Source organism: Lagenorhynchus albirostris, chromosome 18 (assembly GCF_949774975.1).
Source record: "Lagenorhynchus albirostris chromosome 18, mLagAlb1.1, whole genome shotgun sequence".
Lineage (NCBI taxonomy): Eukaryota > Metazoa > Chordata > Mammalia > Artiodactyla > Delphinidae > Lagenorhynchus > Lagenorhynchus albirostris.
The window spans coordinates 4,882,141-4,896,813 of record NC_083112.1 but is presented as its reverse complement, the minus strand read 5'-3'; the positions used below and the strand labels follow the sequence as shown (position 1 = coordinate 4,896,813).

The window sequence follows — 14,673 nt, the reverse complement described above, 5'->3', positions numbered from 1 at the left end:
CCCCCTTCCCCCGCTGCCAGACCCTATAAAGCAGCCCCGCCCATGGCCGTTTTGGGAGAGCGGGGAGAGTATATGCCCTGGAGCGGGGGTCGCACCTCCCTGTTCTTTAATCAAAGAATAAAGCTTTCCTTCGCTTCTGCCCTAAATTCCGTCTTGTTATATTGGCACAAGTGACGCCAAGCAGGAGGACCCTTGCCGGGACCTGACTTGAAAGTGTCGGTAACAGTGCACATAAAGCGTTACTGAAAACCGTGCCTAGTTCTATGCAGCATATAAGTACACATATAAATATACTACATATGCTATGATATACTATTATCATCATATTATATCACCAGATAAGACGACTGAATGCTGGTGACGGGACAGCTGATGGCACAAAGCTCTTAACGTTTGCACAAGCTAGCCTGTGGAGTAGAGAGAGCGCAGGAGCGGTGAGTAAAACAAGGCTCCCGTCCCCGTGCTACCACATCCAGGTTATGTAGGCAAAGCACGTCATCTCTCTGAGCCTCAGTTTCCTCCTAAAAGTGGAAATAACAGCTTCACTGCCTAATTCACGGGGCTCCTCTGATGGCTGAATGAGATAGCATCCGTGAAAAATGTGCAAAGGCTCCAGAAAGCTACGCCAAAGCAAAGGGCAATTACCAATAAGAAATTCCTTTGCTTCTAGGGATCTACCATGTGGGCGGCGGGTCGATGACCCAGGAGCCCAGCTCCGTCAGTCTTGAGGCTCCTGTTCCCTTCATCTCCCGACCCGGGGTCAACATGGGAGGGATAGAACAAGGCAGCCAAGACCTCAGCCAAGCCTCATCCGAGACCCCATGGAGGGCAGAGAACATTCAACCAGCCGACAGGTGTAGGGGGCGGGGGTGGAGGCAGGAGGTGGCCGGGCTCCTGTGACATGGACCGCGCAGGGTAGGGTCTCACAGGATCTGAGAAGAACATGCAAACAACCTTTACCCTTAATGCTTCCATTTAAAGGACTGTTTACAAACATCAGACTTCTGGTTCCCGGATAAACTCAGCATCAGCGAGATCACATCCTCATCAGGACCAAGTGGTCTCGCGAAGCCATATCCATGTAACTCCTCCCAGCACAAACAGACTAAGAACACGTAAAATTCAAATTAACTTAATCTGATCTCTCACAGCCATCAGCTGTCCTGTGACCTGGATGTCACCCCAGCCCACTTGTGCTGTAATATTCTGTGACTCGAATCAGTGTCACTAAGAGCAACAGAGGCAATGAACAGTTCGTTCTTTCCTTCACTTACTCACTCACTTGACGGTATCCATGAAGCGCCTACTACGCGCTCGGCGCCCAGGGTGGAGGCGTGAAGATGTCAGAGGAGGCTCCATGGAGGAAGTGACATTTGCGTTTGCTCTTGCAGACAGGCTAACAGCTTGATGGGCAGGAGTTCCAGGTGCAAGGAACACATGAATGCGGGCCAGGAAACAGGACAGACTGACCATGTTTAGGGTCGATGAGTAGATAAGGTCTTCTAGGAATCGACAGAGGATCGTGTCCGGGAAACTCGGGCTGCCAGTCTAGATAGGTAGGTAAGACTCCATGCCTGACAGGGGAGGACCCCACCTCGCCACCTGCCCCTCACCTTCAACAGGCTTGAAGTCAGCCTGCAAGAGATCAAGGAGGACGCAGAAGGACTAGAGGAAGGCAGAGCATCCTTCCTTCCGGGAAAGGATGGAGGGAGGGAGGAAACAGTGACGTTGACAGGCTGCTTTGACGAGAGTGAGCACAAGTGTTCCTCCACTTGGAATGCTCGGTAGCCCTGGGTCCTTACCATCATTCTAGTGGGTGTTCAGATTTGCAAGTCATTGTGAGAGAGTCACGTGACTGCTTATTTTTGAGCATCTAAATCTGTAACCACTTGAATGACTTTACTTGTGAACCATTCACGGGATGAGTATTCTTACTCACACAGATACTTCTTCTCGAAGCTGGGATGTCTGGGAGCCAAGAGAAGCTGACCCTGGGGCCCGTGATGGGCCTCCGAGACCCGAGTGAGTGTCTATGGCAAAAGCCCCCGCATCCCACCCCTAAGTGCTCCTAAAACAGAATCACAAGTGAGCACGTTGGCTTCCTAAAGTGCACTGGGGATGGGGACAATGAAGAAAGGGGTTGATGGCTGCCGAACTGTCCCCTGCATGGGGAGTTGTGAGGACTGATGTGGTTCTAACTGTCCTAACTGTTCAATGCAGCCGGATCATTCAAGCGACCAGGGCCTTTCTGTCTAAAATTGTCAGTCAGGCGCCTCCTTCTTGCTTGTTCGTGGGACTCAGTGTTTTCAGTGCAGCCAAGAAACAGTAAAGGGAACCTGGTGAAGTGTTCATTTTTTTTTTACCTTCTGGAGCATGAAATTGAAAAACAAGAGTGCTCTGTTTTGTGCCAAAATAATGATGAGGCATCACCTCCTCAGAAAGATCCAGTGAAGCTGTTCAGGTAGGTTGCGTTGAGAATTTGAAATGCTACTTGAAGTATATTATTTTCTAAAAGTTCCTTTGCCAATAAATGCTGGGCTTTGGATGGAAGAATCCAAAAATATTAGAGCTGGATTAAAGGAGACGGACAAGACATGATAGTTGAATAGCATTATGTGACTGGATCTTCTGCCAGAGGGAAAACATGCCATAAAGAACATGACTGGACTCTACCCGGTACTCTGTGGTGACCTAAATGGGAAGGAAATCCAAACAAAGAGGGGATATATGTATACGCAGAGCTGATTCACTTTGCTGTACAGTAGAAACTAACACAATTGTAAAGCAACTATACTCCAATAAAAATTAATTAAAAGGGCTTCCCCGGTGGTGCGGTGGTTGAGAGTCCGCCTGCCGATGCAGGGGACACGGGTTCGTGCCCCGGTCTGGGAAGATCCCACATGCCGTGGAGCGGCTGGGCTCGTGAGCCATGGCCGCTGAGCCTGCGCGTCTGGAGCCTGTGCTCCGCAACGGGAGAGGCCATAACAGTGAGAGGCCCAGCGTAACGCAAAAAAAAAAAAGAAATGATAAAAATAAATAAATAAGGTTTTTGACTCTAAAAATTCCACTGTTATAACTTAGATAAATCTAATACTTCCTTTTCCTGAAGAAGACAGTAACTGGGTGAGAAAAGGGGAAATGAAACTCCATAAACAGGTCTGGAATGCCATCCACCACACTCTGAGAAGAGCCTGGGATTGGGAATAGTGATCAAGAGGAACTTTAGTTATATCTGTACTGGTTGAAGTTTTGTAATGAGAACATCTTTTTGTATTACATGTGTGAATAAAAATAAATTAAAAAAAAAAAGAACATGACTGGATACTAAGTAGACCCTTGTCAAAATCATGATGAGATACCTCTGCACTGTTGGTTCCCAAACCTCCTCGGAGCTTCCCAGGTGAGATCAGAAGAGGCAGACCGCCGCAGATTGGCAGACAGCAAGTTCAATAAGCAAGGGGACTTACTTACATGGCTTGTCTTGGGCGGCTGCAGGATGAGTCGGTCTCCACCCCGCCCTCTGGAATCTTAAAAGTTTATCCAGAGGCCTTAACTGGGCTCAGTCACATACACAGTCCAGATGGTCTCAACACCACGTCACTGTCTCAAGGCTGCATCCTGGGGCAGCTCCTGGGGGGTGGGGAAGGCAAGCTGAGGGCACATTCATTCTGACGACAGGGGACAGGGTGAAGGTCCTCAAGCTGCCCGAGTCCAGCCGTCGGGGCAAACCAGAGGTCACGTCTTCTTGGCGACCTCCTCCAACACTCCACCCCCGGTGACTGGCTCTCACAAGCTCACACGCCCCCCTCTTCCACAACGTGCCCTGTGTGGTCAGCTAGGGGTCTCACTAGCAGGCAGGTGGTCTCTTTGGAGGTGATCTGGTTGCACTGGAGGAGATGTCACAGCATCAGTACAGACACGTGCAAGAGAAAGCAGGGATTAAGACAATCATTCCCCACGTCAATGACAGCGCTTTCCACAGACAGCCTCGTGATCTGAGCCATTGATTGACTAAGTCTCCTCGGCTGGGGGGCGTGGATCGCTTGGGGCAGCATCTGTGTGCTCGTGTGATTTAATAAAGATGCTACATTAGGAGGTTCATCAGGTAGGAACACACAGCCTTCTCTTTGGACAATGGCACAGGTATCTCTTTGTGTCCAAGGCCATTCTGTTTTTGAGGGCAGCTTTTCTCATCAGAGACATTCTGTGTTCAGTAAGGATGGGCTTTGACAGCTGTCATTCGAGGCTTTCACGTCTGCTAAACCCATATCCTAATTCAAGAATTGAATACAAGCACTTCCCTGGTGGCACAGTAGTTAAGAATCCACCTGTCAACACAGGGGACATGAGTTCGAGCCCTGGTCCAGGAAGATCCCACATACCGCGGAGCAACTAAGCCCATGCGTCACAACTATTGAACCTGTGCTCTAGAGCCTGCGAGCCACAACGACTGAGCCCATGTGGCACAACTACTGAAGCCCACGTGCCTAGAGCTCGTGACCGGCAACAAGAGAAGCCACCACAATGAGAAGTCCGCGTACCACAATGAAGAGTAGCCCCCGCTCACTGCAACTAGAGAAAGGCTGCGTGCAGCAACGAAGACCCAACGCAGCCAAAAATAAATAAATTTATATATAAAAAAAAGAATGGAATACAGAGTCATAGTTCCTTCTGCTCTGCCATGCCTGGCAGCAAGGTGTGTAGGGGGTAGGGCCCCAGCTCTGGGTGCAGAGAGAGTCAGCTTGAATGTGGGCTCAGCTATTTACTAACTCACTACAACCAGGGGGCTTACACAACAGAAATGGGTTGTCTCCCTGTTCCGGAGGGTAGACTGTGAGATCAAGCTGATGGCCGGGCCAAACAGCCTCTGAAGATTCTAGGGAGGAATCTCTTCCAGACCTCTCTCCAGCATCTGGAGTTCCTTGGCTTGGGGGCCCATCACCCCAATCTCTGCCTTCTTCTCGTGGCTTCCTCCTCTCTTCACATCGCCTTCCTGCTGTGCATGTCCTTACGGGTCCAGATTTCCCCTTTCTGTAAGGACACAGTTGTACTGGATTAGGGCGTGCCCTAGTGACCTCATCTTAACTTGATTATCTCGGTAAAGACCCTGTTTCCAAATAAGGTCACATTCTGAGGTTCTGGGGCTCAGGATACCAATATATCTTTTTTCTTTTCTTTTTTTTTTTTGTTTGGCCGTGCTGCGTGTCATGCGGGATCTTAGTTCCCTGACCAGGGATCAAACCCGCGCCCACTGCAGAGGAAGCGTGGAGTCTTAACCACTGGACCACCAGGGAGGTCCCTGACATATTTTTTGAAGGAACACATTCAACCCATAACACTAACTCTCTTTACTAACAGAATTTGGGTGTTTACTGACTGTCTTAGAGCCCCAGTTTCCCCCATGTCAGATATGTATTGATTCTTAGGGTTTCGTGTTTAAGGAGCCCCAGGATTTGCCGTGGTCTGCCTTTGCTATTGTCTCGCTTACCTTTGAAGGTGGAAGTCCCTCTGCATCCCTCAATCATCATTCAAGGTATGTAGTGGCCTTTGCCACTGCTCGGTGTGAGAACCCCCTTCCAAAGCCTGGAGTGAGCCTTCGCCTTACAGGTCTGGGTAGGAGGCAGGGACCACCTACCACTGCAGATGCTGAAAATGCCAGCTATTTACTTTCTTGGCCTCCCTTGTAGCTGTGCAGCCTCAGCTGGTGCTGTCAGCTCACCAGTCAGCTCACCCAGTGACTGCGTTAACTCAAAAGCCTTTTAATAAACCTCCCCCCACTTTTTTTTAACTAAATCAGCCAGAGTCTTTTCTATTGCTTGTAAATGAAAGCCTGGATGTATACACCATGCAATCAGATGCTTCATTAGGAGAATGGTAGCAGCTTCCAGAGGGTGCACGCAGTGGGATGATTGGCATGGGAAGCAAGACACGACAGCGTTTTTCAAATCAGAAAGACTTGGACTTAACTCTCAACTGTGCCACTTTGCCCGCTGAGAGGCTGTAAGAAAGTTAACGAACCTCTCTGAGCTTCATTATCCTCATCTGTCGAATGGTGATGATAATAATGAGCTACTTCATAGAATCACTGGGGGGATTAAATGAGCAAGTGCACCTAAGACTTACTGTACGTTGTGGTTAAGTGTATGTGTCAACTTGACTGGGCCCTGGGGTATCCAAACATTATTCTGGATGTGTCTGGGAGGGTGTTTCTACGTGAGATTCACATGTGATTCAGTAAACTGAGTAAAGTAGATTGCCCTTCCTAATGTGGGTGGGTCTCATCCAATCAGTCGAAGGCCTGAACAGACTAGAAAGGCTGACCCTTCCTTGAGTAAGAGGCCGCACTGCCTCGAGCTGGGACATCCATCTTTTCCTGCCTCTTGGGCTCAAGCTGGTATACTTGCTCTTGGACGTTGAGACAGCAGTTTTCAGACCAGAGTCACACCATCAGCTCTCCCGGGTCTCCAATCTGCTGACGGCAGATCTTGGAACTTCTCAGCCTTCACTATCACGTGAGCCTTCCCTCATTCAGGAGCTCCTGCCAGTGAACACCGCAACGAAGAGTAGCCCCCGCTCGCCGCAACTAGAGAAAGCCCGTGCATAGCAACGAAGACCCAACGCAGCCAAAAACAAATAAATTAATTAAAAAAAAAAAAAACCAACAAATCCATGTGAGTGTTTCCAGGCAAAATCTGTTTATATAAGTAAGCCTTGCTGTTAACAGTGTTCTTCCTTTTTTTTTTTTTTGGCCACACAGCCAGGCATACAGGATATTAGTTCCCCAACCAGGGATCAAACCCGTGTCCCCTGCCGTGGAAGTGCGGACTCTTAAACACTGGACCGCCAGGAAAGTCCCTGTTCTTCTGAATGAAATAGAGAATGCTGGTAAGAAATGGCAGTAAGTGTTTTACAAGTGTAACACATTGGTCCTCACGAACATAAAACGATGCTCAGAGGAAATCATGCTTCACAATCTGCAAAGGAAGGAAGGCCACTTCCTCCCGGTCTCTGGGGTGTTTGCCTCTTCTCCTGCTCAGCCCTGCGATCTGCACTCTCCGCTAACTTTGTCAACACCGTCACATCTGGGTCAGCGTCTTATTTCACCTTGCAGCCCCCCAGAGTCCCACCTGCAAGGCGGCCCCCAGACCTCTTGCTGGATTGAGCTCCCAGAGAAGGAATGTCATCCAGACACCACACCCTTCAGCACAGGGCCTTGCCTGAAGCAGGTTCTCAATAACCTGCAGGTAATCTGAAATCATGGGAGTCACTGCAGAGGTGCTCTTCACAAAGAGATGAGGGAAATCGAAAGTGAGGATACTTGGGAGTTTGGGGTCAGCAGATGCAAACTATTATGTAGAGAATGGATAAACAACAAGGTCGTACTCTAGAGCACAGGGAACTATATTCAATATCTTGTGATAAACCATAATGGAAAAGAATACAGGGCTTCCCTCGTGGCGCAGTGGTTGAGAGTCCGCCTGCCGATGCAGGGGAGACGGGTTCGTGCCCAGTCCGGGAAGATCCCACATGCCATGGAGCGGCTGGGCCCATGAGCCATGGCCGCTGAGCCTGTGCATCCAGAGCCTGTGCTCCGCAACGGGAGAGGCCACAACAGTGAGAGGCCCGCATACCACAAAAAAAAAAAAAAAAAGAATACAAAAAAGAATGTATATATATGTATAACTGAATCACTTTGCTGGACAGCAGAAATTAACACAACATTGTAAATCAACTATACTTCAATAAAATAATTTTTTTAAAAAAGGGATGATACCTATTTTGCTCAAGTAGCCATGGTCTGGAGAACATTCTCTTTCCAATTCACCAAGAGGAAAAGAGCCACCTTTGACAGTTTGATAGAGGGCGCCCAGAATGTCTTTTGGGGGGTGCTGTCATGTATGGGAAAGTCTCACAGATGCTATGGAGCTGAATTGGAGGAGGACACGTCTGGCCCTAACAAAGTTAATTTTCTACTGGGACGGAGGTACCCGAGGGCATCCAAACATGAGGGATGACTATGTTTCATCTGGGTTCAGCAAATTTCCACTCTATGCTGAGATGTCTGCTATCACAACCCAATCATCACTTACATCAGTTCACTCCTCCTTGAGCTCTGGCTAACTTAATGGTGTTTGGAAGATAATTGTTTGGGGATTTTTTCCCCCTATATCACATCTTTCTCATCGAGTGTCAAAGTAGCTTGAGACGAATTTTAACAAAGTCTTTCAAAATATCCCTCCTTTTGGAGACAGATCAAATGGTAAGAATAAATTATTAATCACACAAAGTATCTTCCCACTGTAAATTTGAATTGGTAACTTTGCATAATGAGAAGTTAAAGTTGCAACACATACAAGGGAAAAAAGCTACTCGAGCCCCACATTCATGACTAAACAGTCATCTGGTCGTTCCTATTTGCTCTTTTGTTCACTGCCACCTTCCACGCTATTTATTTTAATCCATTTCTTTAAATGGATATTAATAAACTTCAGAACTTCCCTTCACCTCAACACGAGCAAAACAAATTTATTTCCTTCTGTTCTAATTGATTTATTTTTCCATCATTCAAGTTTGCTTTTCATAGGTCGCATGTGAAGTACAGCATGACTGCAGCATGTACAGTTGAGCCATTTGGATCCCGTCCATTCTTCTAGAACCTCACTGATAGGCACATGAATTAAATCATTCTGCAGTTGGAGGGCAGAATTAAAGCCGAGCCCTGACCGGAAGGAGAATGGGTGGTGCCGATGGAGAGAGACTCAGGAATTTCAAGACAGAGTGAGGATGGCCGGGGGTGGGGTGGTGGTGAAGAGAGACCAAGGATGCTGTAGCTCCTCCCCCCTTGTGAGGATGGAGGTGACCCTCACACTGATGACGACACCTTGGCGGTAAGGCAAACCTACCAAATGAAAATGCATAGACTGTCCTGTCCACAGCCACCTACGTTTTCAATGTTCTGCCTAATGTTTCAGGAGTTCTGCCCCCGTCAGCAATATAATGACACCCAGGGCTCTGAAGGCTCTGTCCTCCCGGTTCTTGAGGGAAGAACCTGGCTCAGGGCCCAGCTTCCTCTCTAAGGGCTTCCTCGGGGCCCAGTCAAGCCCAAATCCTCAGATCCACCTCCCGACACAGAAATCTGACAACGTTCCCCCCGTAACTGTCTCCTGATAGCTCCAGCCTCCCCTCTTCTATGTCCAGCGCTGCTATCTCAGGACCGTTACAGGCATTCTCCAGGCACCTGACCCTCAAGAGACCCCGCTGCCATCAGGAGAGACACTGAGGTCCCCGTGAGACACAGAGGCCAGGTGCTGTGCAGGGCCGGATCTGGGGACCAGAGAAGAGAAGCAGCTCTGTGGCCCTGGAAGTCAGTTTTTTGTGATGCTGAGGACGGGAGAACCACTTTCTGCCCGAGCCCCTGAGGCTGCTACTCCCTCTGGCACTGCCCCATGACTCATCCTTTGGCCCCACTGGACCACACTGGGCTGGATCCTGGCAAGCGCAAGGGTCCTTCCCGTCCCCAAGCTCGTTCACGTGGAACAGAATCATAGGCTGCCTTGGGGCGTCTCCTGTGCTGTTCTGTAGCTGTTACATTATGATTGACCTTTTCCTCATGGGATGTTTGATCTCAGCTCCTTGAGGGCGGAAGAGCCCCTGGGCACGCTCTGGGCGTGGCAGCAGTTAGGAGGGCCAGTTGCTCTCAGGTCCGCGCCTCAGTGTTAAGATGGGTGGTAGGAAGCAGGAATGGCTGATGATGGGAAGAACTCCTTTTGTGCTGAGAGTATGCAAAGAACAAGAATTAGGCACGTTTTAAAACACAATGGAATCCAAAACGATCCCCCCCAAACAACAACAAAAGATAATGGAATCCAAAATATACTTGTTTTCTTATTTGGATACACCTTTAGATGTGAATGATCTAACATTATTAATCCTTTATGGCATTTTGCCTAGACACCCCCCAACTATAGGGAAGGGTGGTGTTTCCATCTACAGGTCTGGACACAGTCAAGGGTAATGGTCTGCAGTGGCCAGAAGCTGCATGTGTCATTTCCTGTCACCGCTAATAAAGAACCTTCAACTACTGAGAACACCTCCTGTCCTCGTTCTGCAGAAGTGGCAAGTTGTTTCATTGTAATCTGCCATGGTTGTCCTTGGCACCAAAAACAATGTAGTCACTCACTTATTCATCAAATATTTACTGAAAACCTACCAGCCTATGTGCAAGCACTGGGCTAGAAGCTTGGAATACAAAGTCATAAAATGCAGCGACTGCCCTCAAGCAGTGCTCCTTCCAATGGGGGTGACAAAGAGCCTCATGGAAAGGTTGGGTTATAACACAAATGCTACAGGAACAGAGGAAGACTCAGAGGAGGCACCCCGGAGTTGAATGTAGCATGTGACTCGGGACTTGAAAGATCTTTTAGGTGGAGAATAGGACAAAATATTCAAGGGAGTAGTTCGTGCCAAGGCAGGGAGGCATGAAAGTACCTGGTGAAGAGTGAGAAAGTCAGAGCGTTCTGTTGGAATCGATTGTCGGCTGTGTGTGCGCATGCGCGCGCGTTTGTTTTGGAAGGAGGGGATGGTGAGTGTGGAGAGGTGGCAAATAATCTTGATTCCATGCCTCATTTATATTTTATCCGGCAGATAAGGGGAAACTAGCTGAGTTTTTTCAGTCATGGAAATAAGATGATCAGGGTTGGTTTTAGTAAGGTTGTCCTGGTGTGAGGAAAGATTTAGAGCCAAGAAACCGGAGCCTCACCCACACGCTTGCTTGCCCATCCAGGCACGAGCTGTAAAAGCCTGGATTAAGGCAAAGTGATGCTTTAGAGAAAAACAGGAGAGAGAATTGACAGACCGGGTGCGCCATTGGTTAGGGTAAAGGAGACAGGGATGGAGAATTTTTGGGCAACTCCAGGGAGGGTGAACTTACTGACAACGGGAATGCTGGAAGGAGGGTTGTTTTTTCAATACTGGTGGAGAGGATAAACTCCCATTTACGCCAATAAATAATAATGTTATTCATGTCATACTTTTTTAGCATCTGTGCACAATGAACCCCTTCCGCTGAAAATCACATGGTGTCAGTTTCATGCCCGGGGCAAAGTGCCCTGATTAAAGACATCCTGCAGTTACTCAAATCCCTTTCCTCCTCCACAGACTGTCCTTTCTCCCACACCAGATTCCCTCTGCATCAACCCCTCCTCGCAGGAGCCACCAATCAGAGTTCAGACTGGGGGTAAGCCTGGAGCAGTTCTGGGCTCTGGTGCAAGTATGATTTCTATAAAAAGACATTTAAAAACAAGGAGCAATGTTGCCATTTGCCTTTAATGGAAAAGTGGCTAGCAGTTACAGTTTTAAAAAAATCTTTTATTAAAAAAAAACTCTATCCAACTTCTAGGCAATCACCGTTTGAATTTTCAGAAATAAACATACACTTGAAAACTAATAGTTTGTATAAAAATAAACTCTGAATGTGTGATTAAAAAGGGTGACCCCCAGTCTTCTCAGCTGCATGAATGCGTGATAAAAAGGGGACGAGTCCATCCAGTGCAGATGGGTCTACCCCACGGTGGAGGGGGCCTTGGCCTTGGAGGACAGAGCTTGCTTGAAGCGCCTCTTCAGGTCCTGCATGTTGGGAGAGCGTGGCCGGGGGATGATGGAGACTCTTCTCCTCTCCCCACCGAGGCTGTGCAGCTTGCTCACTTCTTTGCACAGATGCTGAAACACATCACAGACATCTTCGTAGTTTTCACTGGTGGAAATTTCCAGGAACAGGCTGCCCAGCTCGTTGGCCAGTTGGATGCCGTCACGGGTCTGCACCTGTCGGGCGTGCAGAAGGTCCCCCTTGTTGCCCACGATGATGACGGGGGCTTTAGAGTCGGGGTGGACCTTCCGGATGTGCTGGTACAGGGGGCGGATGGACAGGTAGCTGTCATAGTCCGTGATGGAATAGACCAGCAGGAAGCCCTCTGCCCACTGCACGCACTTGGACAGGGAGTCGACTGCCGGGCTGAGGCTGTCTTGGACCTGAAAAGAGCAAAGTGAGCCCGGATCAAGGAAGCTCTCGGTGGGAGAAACTGGAAAGAACATCAAAGCCACCCCTGAAAAAAACGTTTGAACAAGAAATCACTAAATATAGTTTCAGATTCTACCCAGCTTCTGCAGAAGGAAGCTTTTGATATGGCAAGAGCCAATTCTCAGGCAAGCTCCCTTCCTGGGTTATTTTATTAGCTGTTACCAACACATTACTTTTAACCCCCTTGCTTGGCAGGTAGCCTGTGATGAACCAGTCTGTGATGACTTCAATGAGAACTTCAACTCAGGATGGCGCAATTTTTAGGGAACTAACTCAGAATAAACAGAACTTTGAAAATAAGCCAAGATAAATATCTATTCCCCAACCCATAAAAATATTTTTAGCATGTCCTTCTTGAAAATGTTACAGAAACAAATTCCTTCCTTCGGTTCTTCCACAAGACCTTTCCTCCCTAGAAGGGAGAGCAATTAGTAACTTGTTAATCAAGTTACATTCCTGACGGCTTGCCATGGGGTTATCTGATTGGAATTACTGAGAGGAACAGCGAGAAACAGGAGCGCTTCAGCAGACCTTGCTAGGGGAGAAGACCCTCTCCAGAATCTCACCCCCATAGTTTTGTTCCGGGTTCCAAGGCTGAGCTGCTCCTGACAGAAGTGGTGAGACCCGTGTAACCAGTGATGCCCCGGCCAGGGCTGCGAAGAGAAGCTAAGCATCTCTTCCCCTTTCCGAGGTGGCAGACAGCAGAAGGCGGCCTCTATAACAATCCACTATCCCCGCCCCCCACCGTGGACGGTTTCTAACACCCCAACGACTGGCCCCACCTGGGTACGGCACACCCCTCCATCTGAGCGCGTAACAGGCGTGCCCAGACACCTAGCTCGGGCGTCTGGAAGCGGAGGAGCCGCCTGCTCTTGGCAGTCCTTACCTGGATGCCCCCGGGAGTGTCCTGGATCTGCAAGGAGAGCTGGTCTCCCTCCACGCACACGAGCCGCGAGTACAACTTGCCTGGAGAATGAAGGAGACTTGAGTTTTAAATTCTCACACTCTCCTCAGGAAAAAGAAAATCAGAGCATGCAGCCTCAACAGAACGAAACGAACCTAACCTGTGTTCGGCTCATAATCGCCAATGAATCTCTTGGTCAGGAAGCGCACAATCATTGCTGAAAAGGAAAGGAAAATCAGCTGAAGGACTAGGACGAGACGGTCAAACCGGGACCGTCTCGGGGAAATGGGGGCGTGACGGGCCGCAGTACCGCGGATGCTGCCTGCATCCCCAGGCTCCGCAGGGGCAAGGGTGCGGCCGGGGGTGCGCTACGCGCCGCACCGGCACCCGTTCTCCAACAGGTGCCCGCCGGTGAAGGCTCAGGAGTGCAAGGTCCGGGGAAGCGGCGGGAAAGCAGGCTGGCGGGGGGAGGCCGGCAGCGGCCTGGAAACGTCCGGGCCCCCCTGCGCCCTCCCCTCCGCCGGGAGCCCCCGCTTTCCCCGGGGCGCTCACCGCTCTTGCCCACGCGGCCGGCGCCCAGCACGGCCAGTTTGATGTCCTTGGGCAGGAGGTAGTCGGAGGAGGACTCGGGGATGGGCGCGAGCAGAAAGTGTCCGGACATGGTAGGCGGCCGCATGAAGCGCGCGGTCGAGCGCGGGGACTCCGGTGCGCGGGGACCTCGGCCGCCGGTGCGGCGAGCCCGGCCGGCGGCTTTTAAAGGGCTGGGCGCGCTGGGGGCCCCGCGGCCGCCTCCGGCTCCTCCTCTTCCCGACCCTTCCAGCAGCTGCGCGGAGGGGGCGGAGCCGGAGAGCCCAGGGCACCGTCACCGCGGCGCACGCACCCGCTTGACGCGCTCTGCCGGGGGCCTACGCTGCTCCGGCCTCCGGGCCCTGGAGATCCGGCCTCTGCTGTGCCTGCGTAGCCCTGGCGGCCCCCTCCATCCTGCAGAGGCGAGACCGGAATTATGAGAGAGATCAGAATTATGAGCTGGGGGACGAAAGAAAGGAAAAATGCAATCGGTCGGACGTTTCCGCAGCAATGGGAAGGATAAATTCCTGGCGAATGTTGCCCTTTTTATTTTTGAAAGGTGCTGAGGGGTGACATTATTAGGATAAAGAGCCCTGACTTAGTATCAGTATAAGGGAGTTGCAGACACTGTGACCTTGCTCCAGATTTGTGAAGGCCCCTTGGGGACAGCCATTGTCAACAGCTCAGCCTCCGAACCCAGCCCCTGGCTGCTGGTGCTGGCTGAGCTGACTCATTAGCGAGCACTCAACAAGCTAATTGAGAGCTCTGGCTCCGGACTAATCCTCCATCAAACACCGTCGTATGACTTGAGTCACGCCTTGGCTTCAACATTCAAGTACTTATTTCTAAGTGTAAAGAGGAGTTTAGGGTGGGCGTGGAAGTGGGAAGAAGAGGACACAAAAGCAAAATCCGGCCAGTCTTGGGTTTCGGGAGCCCACAGTGGCAAAAAGGCAAAAAAGGCTTGGGATTCTGTCCTTGCAGGTTAGACCTTCAGGCTTCTGCCTCCTGTGCTCCAGCCTCACAGGTCCAATTGCCTCTTAGACAGCCCCACCCTCACTCACCCCTTTCCCCATCTTGGTTGTATCAGTTAGCTTTTGCTGCCTGACTAACTGCACGAAACTTACTG

The 14,673-nt window shown here is 50.0% G+C and overlaps 1 protein-coding gene across 1 annotated transcript; it reads right to left on the bottom strand.

Moving 5' to 3' along the window:
• Window positions 1–11,307: 11,307 nt before the first annotated feature.
• Window positions 11,308–13,789, bottom strand: RASL11A (RAS like family 11 member A). Its single transcript, XM_060129228.1, has 4 exons — window positions 13,533–13,789; window positions 13,141–13,197; window positions 12,963–13,042; window positions 11,308–12,027 (listed from the first exon to the last, which is right to left on the bottom strand). Exons 1-4 carry the CDS (start codon window positions 13,654–13,656, stop codon window positions 11,560–11,562), a joined length of 729 nt encoding a protein of 242 aa, XP_059985211.1. The 5' UTR covers window positions 13,657–13,789; the 3' UTR covers window positions 11,308–11,559.
• Window positions 13,790–14,673: the final 884 nt, after the last annotated feature.

Bases quoted from the DNA above. Each gene is read 5' to 3' on its own strand.
- RASL11A (XM_060129228.1), bottom strand. From the start codon at position 13,656: ATGCGGCCGCCTACCATGTCCGGACACTTTCTGCTCGCGCCCATCCCC. The intron at 13,198-13,532 runs GTGAGCGCCCCG...TTTCCTTTTCAG, and splicing joins CGGCCGCGTGGGCAAGAGCG to CAATGATTGTGCGCTTCCTG. The intron at 12,028-12,962 runs GTAAGGACTGCC...TGCTCTTTTCAG, and splicing joins ACACTCCCGGGGGCATCCAG to GTCCAAGACAGCCTCAGCCC.